The sequence below is a fragment of the Apium graveolens genome, chromosome 8 (genome assembly GCF_009905375.1).
Source record: "Apium graveolens cultivar Ventura chromosome 8, ASM990537v1, whole genome shotgun sequence".
NCBI classification, from domain to species: Eukaryota; Viridiplantae; Streptophyta; class Magnoliopsida; order Apiales; family Apiaceae; genus Apium; species Apium graveolens.
Window position 1 is genome coordinate 174,099,072 of NC_133654.1, and position 14,363 is coordinate 174,113,434.

Below are 14,363 nucleotides of genomic sequence, written 5' to 3' on the forward strand. Positions count from 1 at the left end.
TCGATATCTCTGATACTTCTCTATAAGTCATTTTGGACTTCTCGATAAGTCATTCTGGAGTTCTCGAATGACTTCTCTATATTGCATGATCTATGACTTGTCGATATCTTGACTTAGAACATTTTTATAAAACATATTTATTCAACTTCAAACTTCTGTATCATTTCTCTGAGGCATGATCTATCTTGATCTTCTTCAGAGTTCTTTCCTTAGGCTTGAACTGTTTACAGAAAAATACTCTAGTCTAATCTTCTAACCATTTTTACAGACTCAAGCAATACAGTACAAAATACAAAGTTGATTATCAACCAACTAAATCTTAGGGTTGTCAATTTGATTTAGTCTTATCGTTTACAACATATCGATATGAATGTTATGATATATCAATATGAAAACTCATAACAAAAGGTTTTCTGAAGGAGGTGGGAAAATGAGTCGAGTATTTTTAACATGCCGCAATATATGCTAAGGCCCACAGAGGTTGCATATGATGTCTTAGGTACCCTCATGCCTATTCACGAGTGGACACCGCCTCGTTTCATGACTATTACGTAGCTTAATGGGCTCGAGCCATGGATCATTTGAGCTTTTTCACGGATTGTCTCCGAGACTTTTAGGCTTAGACCTCGACGGACCAGATGAAACTGAGGCATGTCTAGAGGTATCTTGTCATCCAAAAATTAGTCCGACTTAAAATCCTATAAATAGGGTATGTACGACTCTCATTTAAGTTTTAGAAACAGTTAGCATCAGAGTGAGTATACACATTTTCTCGGGCATTCAAAAAATCAATCACAAGATTAGTCAAAACACCTATCCAAATGCATCCCGTGTTTTTTTAATAAAATATCTGTATCTTACTATGTTATTCCAGCAAATTTTCAAAATATTATTATACCAAATTCTCTTAACAACATATTGAAAATTTGAGTATTTTTGACAAACTCCCTTTATTTTTCATTTTTCTATTTTTAGTGACAAAAATTACATACTATTAAAAAAATTGTAACTAAATTTAGATTTTCTATCAAACAAATTAGGCATAAAATCATTTACTTCCTCCGTCCCATTGGATTTTCTACGTACTTTTTTCTTATGTTTGACACGTATTTTAAGTCTACTATAAAATATAGTTTATAATTTACTTTTAAATTTTTTTCTGTATAAAAGTTTAAATATTATAATTTTATTTAAAAGAAAAAAAAATTAAAATTATATTGGAAACCACACGGGAGTCTTAAAATGCTGAAAACCACAATGGAGTCTTAAAATACATGTCAATTCTCCATCCCCCAATATAAAATATTCACGGGTCCCCTAATATAAAGAATTCTTGGGAGTACCATTTTTATTAAATGTCGGTGCCACGGTGTCATACACTGAGAATCTGCTTTTGTAAGAAGGGGCTACGAGAGATTCGCACATCAAATAATTGAATTTTGGAAATGCCGAGTGATTAAAGAAAAATATTGCATGAGCAAATAATTTTCGTTTGGAAAGCCTTTCATCGAATAATATATTTCACTCTGGTTCAAAAATTGCTAAATAAATTTTATAATTTTTTAGTAGGAAAAGTTACTAACCTCGTCAAATTTGTGATTTCGAAGTAGAAAAGTAGTACTTTTTCTGTCCTTTTCATTTCTTTGCAATTTTCTTTTTGAATTTACTATTCATTTCTTTACATTTCAAAATTTACCAAAAATAGTTAATGGATCCTCCATTTCTCCACATTTTCTCCCTTTTCACACTGCTTTTAGCTCATAGTCTTCTTTTTATACATTAAAAATCAATGGGCCCACCACTTCACCCATTTTTCTTTCTCTTTTTTTATTACTCTATACATATTTCTTAATTTCCGTACTCAATTCTTTTGATAACAAATCAAAAGGATAGAGTAGTTTCTAGGGAAATATTATTTTCAGATTTTTTTTTATATTTGGAGCAACAAGTTGCGAAGAACTAATAAATTATCCTCTCACTCAATTTTTCAGATTTTTGATTGTGAATGCAAGAGACTGTTTTATCTTTTCATTCTTGTTTTGCTCGAGGAATATCATTTCCTTAGTTTGTATCTCTAAGAATTTAGTGGTAAAACTGGGAAAACAGGCTTAGTTGGTTAAAGAGATGATAACTATCATCTTGGTCACAGGTTCGAATCCCACGGGAGGAGAATTTATGATTATGCCTCCTGAGGCAGAGCATGTCGCTTAAATACGATTTACCTTGATTTACGTGGTTTGCAGGCTATTACGTGAGCCCGTAGAGTTTACCCAGTGCGCACTGCGCACCGGAAGGTAGCGGTTGCGGGTTAATTACGATAAAAAAAAATTTCATATAAATATTGATTTTTATGGGAGACACAAGAAAAGGTTATTCTTAAAAAGAAATTAATGTAAATGTTGATTTTTGCGCACCACCTCAGATGTTGATGTCCCAAACTTAAACAAAGAGGGGAGAAAGGACGACAAGCTCATTGTGGCATTACAAAATTGCGAGTATCTGCCAACTGTACAAACAAAACAGGGTTCGTAAACTTTATCTTTAATTACCCTTTTGAAATGTAAAACTTTTTGTTCCGAGAGCATCTTCAACCAGAGTTATGAAACTGTATCAGGCTTATACGCAGCCGAGATACTGTTATGTACTTGTTGACAATGTTTTACACCCTATTTAATATTTCTGTTAAAATATACTCTTTCTGTTTTTTAATATTTAGGAGGTTTGACCTTATAATTAAAATAATTTTTTTTTCATAAATTAAAGTTTTGATCTCATATTTTATTCAGATGAAGAATTTCTTAAAAATAATAATTCTGACTATATGATCAACCTTCCTAAATATGTGTGCTAAAAAATCAAACGTCATATATTAAAAAACAGAGCGAGTAAGTGTTACTAGAAGAATTATATAACTACTCTCTCAGTCCCTCACAAATATTTACAAGTTAGAGAAAAATGATAAAATAGTGGAATAAAGTTAAAAAGGTGAGTGAAATAGTAGAACCGATTAATATTATATTTATAAAGTGAGTATAGTGGAGAGAAGTAGTTGATCTAGTTATTTTAAAAATTAAAAAATTTTTACTATTTTTTAAAAATTTTGAAATGTGAACAATTGGAAGGTACATCAAAAAATGGAAAGTGTAAACAAATGGAAGAGACAGACAGAGTATTTGATAATATTTTTGATATTTATATATTTTGATATAAAAAATTAAAAGAATAATGATTTTGGTGATGTTTGATGTTGATTTTTTTTTTCAAAAGGTCGGGGTATATGTTTTCTCTAATAGTTACTTTTTGATCAAAAAATTTTTTCTAAAAAACAATTTTTTTAGTAAAATACTCTTTACAAAAGCAGTCATTTAAGCACTTTTTGAGCAAAAAAATGCTATTCATGTATGTTCACAATGATAGGGTGACTTGGATCGAAACTAAGTCATTTATTAGAATGACATGTTGAGGAATCGATTTGATTCCAAAATTTTATAATTATATTCTAAGGGTGTACAAATGAAACTCTGAACCGTATTAATTACTGGTACCGTTCGCAACTGAACTGTATTTTGCCGATTATCGTCAAACGTGAGTTGGTTGCAGATGAAAATATTAAAATTGCTATTGACAATTTAGATGTCATTTTAAATTTCTAAAAATCACAATATCGCAAAATTGCAACCGCCAAATGCAAAATACATTTATAATAAAATATATAGTATGTAGTATATAAATTAATTAGGAAGCACATTTATTTTGTTAAAATTTTTATTATTCAATATTATAAGATTAATAGATTAACACTACTTTTATTATGACTTTCAAGTAATCCATTATTTTAATGATTTAATAGCATATTCAGGTAATCAAGTACATCCAAATTTGAAACAATATGATGATTTATTTTAATTAATACTTGATAATTTGAGATTTTGTTTACTATATATAGTTTCTTAAAATGCAATACTCAAAGTGTAGACATTCAAACTTAAATTAGTCACTCGATTACAAATCAAATCGAACAGAAACCATAAATATTATGAAATTTTCTATTACAAGTTATCGTACTTTTCGATATCAGTTGATGGTGGTCAATATCAGTCACATAACATTCGATTGTAACAACCTTTGAGATATATGTATCTCGACTCAAAATTTGTGCAAAATGTTGTAAGAAGATTTGTGTAAGTTTTCATGATAAAATGTTCAAAATGTGTTTCAACTAGTTACAATTCCTAAGCAAAGCTGAGGTTCAATTATGCAGGTTAATGAGTTAATGACCGTTGGAATACACAGACACTTACTGACAAAGTGACAATGCATATACATATATTCTCAAATACCCCACTCTATGTTAAAAAATTAAATTATTCAACCGTACGGATGTCAAGATCTATATATTTAAGTGATATAATAAAAAATTTAGAAAAAATAAATATATTTGGTTTGCTATTTTAACAGTTAACTAGTAGTTTGACAAGTATTGCTCCCATATTAATGTTTCGATTTTTTAAAAAATATTTATGAATGATCCAACCGTACGGATGTTAATATCTATATATGTTAGTAATATGACAAAAATTTTAGGAAAAAAAAATGTATTTGGTTTGTTATTTTAACAGTCAACCGGTGTTTTGACCTTTACTTGTAACTAGTGCTTAGTCTCATATTAATGTTTTAATTTTTAAAAAATATTTATGAATGATCCAACCGTACGAATGTTAATATCTATATATTTTAGTGACATGACAAAAGTTTTAGAAAAAAATAAATGTATTTGGTTTGTTATTTTAACAGTCAACTTGTGTTTTGACTTTTACTTGTAACTAGTGCTTAGTCTCATATTAATGTTTTATTTTTTAAAAAATATTTATGAATGATCCAACCGTACGGATGTTAATATCTATATATTTTAGTGACATGATAAAAATTTTAGAAAAAAATAAATTTATTTTGTTTGTTATTTTGACAATCAACCACTTGTTTGAACAGAACTTAGAACTAGTGTTTAGTCTCATATTAATGTTTCAATTTTTTAAAAAATATTTATGAATGATCCAACCGTACGGATGTTAATATCTATATATTTTAGTGACATGATAAAAATTTTAGAAAAAAATAAATTTATTTTGTTTGTTATTTTGACAATCAACCACTTGTTTGAACAATACTTGTAACTAGTGTTTAGTCTCGTATTCATGTTTTGATTTTTTTTAAAATATTTATAGATGATCCAACCGTACGGATGTTAAGATCTATATATTTTAGTGATATGACAAACAATTTAGAAAAAAATAAATGTATTTGATTTGTTATTTTAACAGTCAACCAGTGTTTTGACTTGTACTTGTAATTAGTGTTTAGCATCGTATTAATGTTTCGATTTTTTTAAAAATATTTATGAATGATCCAACCGTACGGATGTTAAGATCAATATATTTTAGTGATATGACAAAATTTTTAGAAAAAAATAAAAGTATTTGGTTTGTTATTTTAACAGTCAACCGGTGTTTTGACCAGAATTTTTTAATTCAGCTCGGCTCGGCTCGGCTCGGCTCGGCTCGACTCGGCTCGTTTTGATGGAGAAAGCTCGTGTTCGGCTCGTGTTCGGCTCGGTTCGACTCGACTCGATTTTGTTCGATAAAAGCTCGTGTTCGGCTCGTTCGTTAACGAGCTCGAGCTCGAACACAGATTTTTGTTCGTTAAGAAAGCTCGGCTCGGCTCGGCTCGTCAGAAAAAAAATTAAAGCTCGGCTCGGTTCGATCAAAACTCGGCTCGGCTCGGTTCGTGAACAGCCCTAAACTTGTCCCTCTCCACCCTCAACAGCATCTACTAATATAATATTGGCCGTATAAAATTCACATTTTCAAGTATAAATAACGCATGCCATGTACACGCAAACAGTCCAAACCCCCCACACCTCTTCCCACACCATACATCCACCTCCTTTTGCTTAAAAAACATACATAGAAAAAGCCACTCCTTAAAGCATTTATTACCACCCCCTCATACTCATTAATCACCTCACAAACTTGCTAAAAATATGGCTTTGGTTTTACTAAGCTTGCTTTTATTGCTTGCAATGACTAAAGATTCAAGTAAGTTTCTTCTAAAGTTCACTTTTTTATTTAAGATTTGATTTTTTTAGAGTCTTTTATTCGGTGGGCTATGATTTTCTTGATGAAAAAGTGATGAGTTTTTCAGGTGGAGCTACATATTGTTTATGTAAAGATGGAGTGGGTGATTCTGCACTTCAAAAGAGCATAGATTATGCTTGTGGAAATGGAGCTGATTGTACTGCTATTGTACAAGGTGGTTCTTGTTATAATCCAAACACCATTAAAGATCATTGTAACTATGCTGTTAATAGCTATTTTCAGAAAAAGGGCCAGGCTGGTGCTACCTGTGATTTCTCTGGCACTGCTACTCCTAGTGCTAATCCACCTAGTAAGTACTTTTTGTAATCCTTACTTTCTTAGATTTGTGACTCTACTTACATGTTTGTGTTTTGTGTTTTGTTTGCAGCACCTACTTCTGGATGTGTTTACCCAACAAGTGCCAGGTGTGTATGACTTATGATGTCTCTATATTGTTGTTATAGATCCTGTGTTTTGATATATCAAGTAGATTATTAGTTGTGGTAGTTAAGTGTATTGATTTTTTGTGCTTAGTTTAGTAAGAGTTGTGAAGTAGATCTGGAGTTTCTACTACAGTATCTTCTGACACTATTCAACTTATGAGCTTCCATGACAATTGATGATTAATTTGACCCCTTTAGTTTTGTTAAAATTTGGCATGAATGATGATGTATTGTTGATTATGTGCTTGTAAGAAATTTGATAATTTTAATTTTGGCCCCATTGTCATTATTAAAATTTGGCATGAATGATGATGTTGATTTTCATAAGCAGACTCCACAGTAAAATGCTGTGGTTTATATTTTATGGAAGTGGGGTCCCTATTTTCTTCTTAATACTCCCTCTCTCCCTCCCATTTGTTTCCACTTTCCTTTTGGGGATGTCCCTTCCAATTGTTTACATTTCAAAATTTTCCAACTTCCAATTGTTTACATTTCAAAATTTTCCAAAAATAGTAAATTTTTTATAATTTTTATATTAACTAAATCCACTACTTTCCTCCACTATACCCACTTTATACATATAATATTAATCGGTCTCACTACTTTACTCATTTTTTCAACTTTTCTCTACTATTTTATAATTTTTCTTAAACTCCGCGCCCCACCCAAATGTAAACATTTGGGAGGGACGGAGGGAGTATCTTATTATCTATAGTGAAACATGCCTCATGAATTTGGCAAGGAGGGATTAGTTTTTACTATGCAAATGGAAACAAGTTGTGCCAGAAAAACTGATTATTGATCTGTAATTAAACCATTACATTTGATTAGCAGTTGCAGCAGGTGGCTGTGGTTGAAGCATTGAGCTGTCCACTTTAAATTGTTTAAACTTGAAGTTTGTCTGTATGCATATCTATCTGTCTGTGTTGAGAAATATTCCCTGTTAGGCAATTAGTCCAAGATTTATTAGGTACATATAATTATTAGTCGGCATTACATATACCCCCAAGACAATTTTCCCACTAAGAAAAGAGATTTTTTTGCCTATACATTTTGTGTAGTTTGTCTTTTGTTGATAGTTGATGACTTGATGCATATGTTGTTTTAGACCATTACTCAAATACAAGGGTATATGTTTATCTAGTTTTTCTAATTTGCTGTTCAGTGGAGGAACTCCAACCACACCTGGCACCGGCACGGGCACACCAGGGACTGGAACCGGCACCCCAGGCACAGGCACAGGCACAGGCACCCCAGGCATGGGTACACCCGGGACTGGAACCGGTACTGGTACTGGCACAGGAACAGGTACAGGTTTTGTTCCAGGCTCGCCGTTTCCTGGTCTTGCCCCCACTGGAATCAACAATCCAGACGGCAGTGGAAGTGGGAGGCTCAGTCAAGTAACAAGCTTGTTTTACTCTTTAACTCTAGCCCTTTCATCATCAGGCCTACTGTGCTTCAGAGGCTGAGGAAAGTTGATAAAGGCAGTGGAGTTTCTTTAATCATATGGGGAACATATTTTGGCACTTAGGGTTGAACTTTGATTATTAGCATGGGGAATCAGATCATCTGCCTCCTATTTAAGTAGAAAACCTGATCTCTCCTCTATTTAGATTTTTCGTTTTGTATATCTATCTGAAGAGAGGCTGTATTTTTTAAATTTTATTTAGTTCCTTGGACTTGGAACTAAAATTTTTCTTTATTAATTTGGATAGCTTCTGCTGATCATAAATTAAGCATGAGTTTGATCAGGCTTTATATTTGACGGGTCTCAATACAGATTGAAATAACTACATAATTAAAATCTGATCCGTCCATGGCGTGATACTTGGTTTCTTCCAAGAAAGAAGTCCAAATGTAAAACCAGGTGTTAACAAGAAAGATGCACTTTCAGGTTGCTACTTCAGAAACAAACTCAAATAAAACCAGGTGTAAAATTTTCTCGGAAGATAGCAGTAAACGTTAAATATTTATAAGAAGATGATTATAAAATGATGTTATAGTATTGTTACACAGCGTGTAGAGGAGAATCAGCTTTGATGAACTCCTCAATCAGCTCGGCAACATTGTTTGGCTTTTCAACGTGTGGAAGATGACCGCAATTTGGTATTTGACGTATTCTTGCATTTGGTAGCTCGCAGTGCAATCTCTGCATTTTAGGAGTTGAGACAAGTATGTATCATAGAAATGCTATTTAGCTTGAATCTTGTTGGTAGACTATATCTTAAATCAAGTTCTAGAATACAGAGCTTCAGAAAGTACTCACTATTCCAAGCTTATTGTCTATGATTTGGTCATCTTCTCCCCAAATAATAAGTGTTTCCTGCTTAACCTGACCACCCACATATTGAAACACATCAAAAATTTGAATGAAGTTTACTTGGGAAACAGTTACGCAAGCAAATAACCTATCTCCAGCTTAATAACTTGAGTTGCTTAATATATATTTGCGTGTAATGAAACTAAATGCAAAAGACATCTGTCAAACAAACAAATGCCGCAGGAGGTTCAAACAGTATCCCTACTAAATGTCAGCCAATGCAGAAGGGAGGAAAATATTGTTATTCACAGAATTATTAACAGAAAATAGAGAGTATGCTAGAACAAGACAACAACCATGTAAGGAAATTAACTAGAAGAGTATGCATTTTTTTTTGTTTGGCTAATTAGAAAGGATATGTATAAAATATAACTATATTTGTCCAAACAGCCATAACATATACCGTTTGAACCAGAAAATACTATCGAATTCAAGCCAGATGCAAGATTGATGGATTTATTCCTGAACAGAGAAGAGATAGGGATGCAGAAGCACTTGAAGGAAGCAAGCAAATAAGAAGTAGCAAAAGTAAGAGGAAGAAACAGCAATGCCAGTTTTTTGGCGAAAACACCAAATATAGATAAATATAGATTGTCCGGTTAAAATCTGGATCTGATTTGGACCTTGAACTACGATTATAATATAATAGTATGCATTGTATTTTGAGTGGCGGGGTGTATAAGAAAACATGTTCAAGGTTTTATATATGATCAAAGGTTAAACTCATGTCTGATGACACATCTTTAGACCTACCAAAAAGAACCTGAACCAAAATCACAACAACTTCTCAAAGGCAAACTATATCTGTGTATGATGGTGTACCATAAGATTGTGCGTGAGATTATAGGCTTTTGCATACATATGAAATGAAAAGGTAGAAAGAATAAAGAGTGCAAATTAAGAATAGAGGTGCATCCAATAACCAAGAGAACTTTATGCAAGACCCCAGAATGCTAATGACTATACTGACAACATCCATAGACCATACCTGTTTTATAAGCTCGCGAACATTATAACCCCCACTTATGATGAAATCAACTGTTGTGTCCACCCACCAGGGCAGCAGACAATGTAAACGCCCAATCTAGGAACACAGCAGGAAATTGATTACATCACACCCAGAACAAGTTGGAACATTTATCCAGAAAAAAAAAATAATTTAAAACATGAAGAAGAAAAGTAGTCATGAAATTTTAAACCCTGATTAGCTTTTCATTCGTAGATTCTATTTAAGAAAATACTCACGTTAGTCCAGTCTAAGCAGGTATCAAATGGTAAACCATTAAAAGTCAAATTAGTTGCATATAACCGCAGTAGGAGACTCTTCAAAACATAAGCCTGCCAAGAGACATCGATATATTAGCAATTATTGTATAAATAACGACAGGATCTTGATAACTGATGAAAGACTATTAATTTATATCAATAAGTTATCATAACAGACTCACTCCAGCATAAGCTACAGCTTTAGGCAACTTGGAGCTGTTTGCTGCACCCTCTACATAAACACTGGCATCAATTAGGATCAGCTTATCAACCTGGTAATATACATAGAAACACCTTATTGTAAGAAATTAAGATGCAGTGAATCTAATAACAGAAGCTGCAGATTCACATTATTAACTTCTTTTCATATTTGTAGATATTATTTAAATGTTATTCATTTTTTAAATGGGGAGGGGATTGAGCTCTCAATTGATCACTCGAGAAAGGAGGATGCAACTGGGGCAAGACCTTGGTAAACATAATTACATTTATTATTATGTAAAAAATATTTATATATGTAGATACTATTTCAATGTAATTTAGTTTTATTCAAGGGAAGGAGGATTTAAGATTTAACCCTCAGCCTCAAGTGGAGGAAAAGGGAAGATACAGCTGGGGCAAGACCTTGGTGAACAGAATCATATTTACTTACAGCTTCGGGATAGTTGACTGCAAAATCAATTGCAATTGCTGCTCCAAGGCTTGGCCCAACTAGAATCATAGGCCTTTTGATGTAGGACTTCCAAAACTGTAAAGAAGAATTAGTTCAGTATACTATGACTAATCGTGGGCTCCTCCAAGAGAGGAAATTACTGTGAATATCAATAAAATCTACCATGTGATAAACATATCTCCACATCAAGTTATACTTTAAAATACAATATTTCTACAAGGGGTGGTGCCTCCGAAATGGATACAAACTCTGTGGTATAAAAGTAGCCTTTTCAGTAAAATGTTGGTTCTAATATTTGTCAATGATAATTAAAGGGTTAAAACTTGCCTAATGAGGGAGGGATCAAGTCATGCACCTGATAAAGATGATCACGCTTGGAAACAACAGTACAAGCTGGACGACTTTCTAATACATATGAAGTAAATGTTAAAAAATTGTCAAATTAAATTGCACTAATTAGATACCAATCTATATATAAGTTTATACAACTTGACAAGACAAACCTAAATCAGAGAAGCCCCAACCAAGAATGTCGATCACCCACGTTTCCAAATGAGCATCTTCAAGCAATGGAAAAGTGTACCTCCACTCTAAACAGGAGCTGAGAGATAGGGACTAATAAACTAGTGACAAGCAGTGATTCCACAAGAAACAATCTGATTTTAATGGATTCCTAACCTGTCAAAACCATGCAAAAGAACTAATGGATATGTCTTTGCATGTACCATAGGCTTCACGCAGCTACTCAATATAGGTCTGTTTAAGCTGCTAAGCTGCAAATGCAAGATGAACCATATGTTAAAGATGAATCCACATAAAAGCAACAACACATGAAACAGAACTCAATGCAGTATTGTCAAAGATACATACACAATTGAGGATTGGTAAATAGCCTAGTGGAAATGCTCCTTTCCCTCATGTTGCTTCTATCCATATAATACAATTGCATTGATATAGTTGTAACATAACAAATGAAAAATGAAGAAGATAAATATGTAAAAATACTTATAAAGAAAATAGCTTGAACACTAGAAATGCAGCATCTTTGTGATCTTATCCAACATGTTTTGACATGTGTTTGTAAACACCATTTTAGCACATGTACTCATGTAGACATTCATAATAAACTGCTTTTAATGAATTAGCAAAAAAGAAAAGAAGAAAGAAAAGCTAGACAATGGTAAGATTAGAAACATCGGATTAATGTTGACTACTTGTATATCTCAAGTGAGACTCAGGGCAGAAGAGATTATATGAGCTTTTGTGTATCAATTGGGGGAAAAACATTATAAAGATGTGATTGTTTAGTGTATATGATAATGTGAAAATCCCAGTTGCTCCTAAAGAGCGCCGTACTACCATTAAGTTAGTCCTATAGTTCTAGTTGCAAAGGATGATAGCTGTTCCAAGTATAATATAACATGACTTAACCTTTATGGCATCTGAATATTGAGTTGAGAATGTAATGCGGGATGGGAACTTCCCACAACCCAAGGCCCTTAAACCAGATAATCTCAATACAGCCTAACTTGGATGTTACAATTTAAAAGTGTCAGCTTGGTGATGCTCAAATATTCCTGAAATTCGATAAAAATATCAAATAAATAAATTAGTCATTTGACATTTCTGGTCATTATCAGGTTAATCTGTCTGTGTTCTATCATTTCAACTCTTTGTCTCTGTAATCAAGTTGAGAAGTGTTTACGGGTAGGCAGGGTAAGGTCGTCGCTAGGGCCCCTCATTTTAAGACGCTTAATTTACAAATGGTAATAGATTATAAGTCACAACACAAGGCTTGCATGCTCGACATACCATTTTTAATGTTAGTGCAAGTCCAACTTCCTCTATTTGCTCATGTTTAAATGGTAATAGAGTACGCTGACATGTACTCGAGAATAGAGTGAAAATGGATAGAATTCAATAAAATCTTCAATAATATATATATACCTCAACTGGCAGCCTCTGAATTCTTGAGGCCATCTTTCGAGCAAACAAATCTTTCACATTCTCCACTTGTTTCGGTATAAATGACGGAAACTCATTGGCATTAGCAGAAACAGAGCATTTAGAGGCGTGTCCGTTAATACAGATTGGCGTGGCAGCTGCAGCACCAGCAGCCACTGACATACAGAGCATGTTCACCACTATAATGTAAGAGGACACCAAAATGATAGAGGTCGTAGCAAAGAAAGCAATGCTGATTTAATACAGTTTTTAGGGCGGGTGTTATCAGGTTGAGGTTCTTGAAAATAGAGGGGGAGAGTCAAGCGGTCACAAGCGTGCCACATAACAAAAACTACATACAGTATTGCGCCAAAGATATCCAACCAACCTGGGATTTGCTGCAAGGACCAGAATAACCCCCACGGATTCAGCCCCATCAACACTAGACCTGGTTATAGGATAAATCATAAATGGGCCGGTTTCGGTTCCACCGATTTCGAATCAGATTTATTTCATTTTTTTGCCGGGCGAATTGGATTAATTTAGGTTATGATATATCCGAACATAGTTCGAATTTGAATTGGATTTCTGCATGTACCTAATTAAAATGGAATATTTATGAGACTAAAATTTGAATTCGGTTCCCTTTAATTTGTGAGACTGAAAATAGTTCTTACAATTACAAATAATGTATGTCTGTGGAATAAAAAACTATTGTTGTTAGTTTTTAACATTAGACCGATTAGTGCTCACAAAATACCTACGTTTCTCTTTGTGTTGTAATGTGTTGTTGATAATCAAGTAAAAAATGCATTTCTGGAATGACTGTGAAGCCCTTTATATATGTTGTATGTACGAAGAGTTTTAGATTAGGGTATATTCTTATTTATGGGAGTTAATTTTCATGTTGGACGATGTGTAGTATCACATTGGACATTCATGTTCGTGATGGGGCTTGAACACGAAATGTCACGTTCGTTTGTGTCCGTGATGAGTCTCAGATTAAATTTTCCAGGACATATTAGGTATAATTAATACGACATTAATTATGTCTTTATGATTTATTTTTTGTACATATGTAATTTCTAAAAAGTTTTTATTATATAAATATGTTAATTTTTTAATATAAAATACTTTTAAAAATGAATTTTTTTTATGAATGGTTAATTTTTGTGACATACAAACTAGACCTGATAAATCTTTTATGTCGTATATTTTCGTGTTTCATGTACTTAAATGTCAAATACAAAATCGACTCGTTCAGGTTTCATATAATTTCGTGTTTGTATATTTTCGTTTCGTGTTTTTGTGTAAAATTGAAAAATAATATAAATTAAATTAATGAATTAAATAATTGAACATTTAATATTTTTTGTTGAAAATTTTAGAAAATATACAAAACATATATGTTAAACCACATTTATATACATGTGTTATACAATCAAGTATTACTTTAAAAATAAATATACACATATTTATTATAAATATTAATATATTCATTATAAATATTAATATTTAATTATAATATTTATTTATGTGGTATACTTCGTGTCATGTCGTGTATCCAAAGGGTAAATACAAAA

General features: G+C 32.6%; 2 protein-coding genes across 2 annotated transcripts; one reads left to right on the top strand and one right to left on the bottom strand.

Moving 5' to 3' along the window:
- Positions 1–5,886: 5,886 nt before the first annotated feature.
- LOC141677453 (uncharacterized) lies at positions 5,887–8,352 on the top strand. The gene is made up of 4 exons (XM_074483397.1): positions 5,887–6,095; positions 6,202–6,444; positions 6,523–6,559; positions 7,743–8,352. The coding sequence occupies exons 1-4, from the start codon at positions 6,041–6,043 to the stop codon at positions 8,044–8,046; spliced, it is 639 nt and encodes a 212-aa protein (XP_074339498.1). The 5' UTR covers positions 5,887–6,040; the 3' UTR covers positions 8,047–8,352.
- Positions 8,353–8,527: 175 nt separating this feature from the next.
- Positions 8,528–13,195, bottom strand: LOC141677452 (alpha/beta hydrolase domain-containing protein VTE7-like). Its single transcript, XM_074483396.1, has 10 exons — positions 12,784–13,195; positions 11,515–11,609; positions 11,340–11,437; positions 11,192–11,241; positions 10,816–10,911; positions 10,346–10,435; positions 10,143–10,235; positions 9,886–9,981; positions 8,844–8,909; positions 8,528–8,726 (listed from the first exon to the last, which is right to left on the bottom strand). Exons 1-10 carry the CDS (start codon positions 12,970–12,972, stop codon positions 8,586–8,588), a joined length of 1,014 nt encoding a protein of 337 aa, XP_074339497.1. The 5' UTR covers positions 12,973–13,195; the 3' UTR covers positions 8,528–8,585.
- Positions 13,196–14,363: the final 1,168 nt, after the last annotated feature.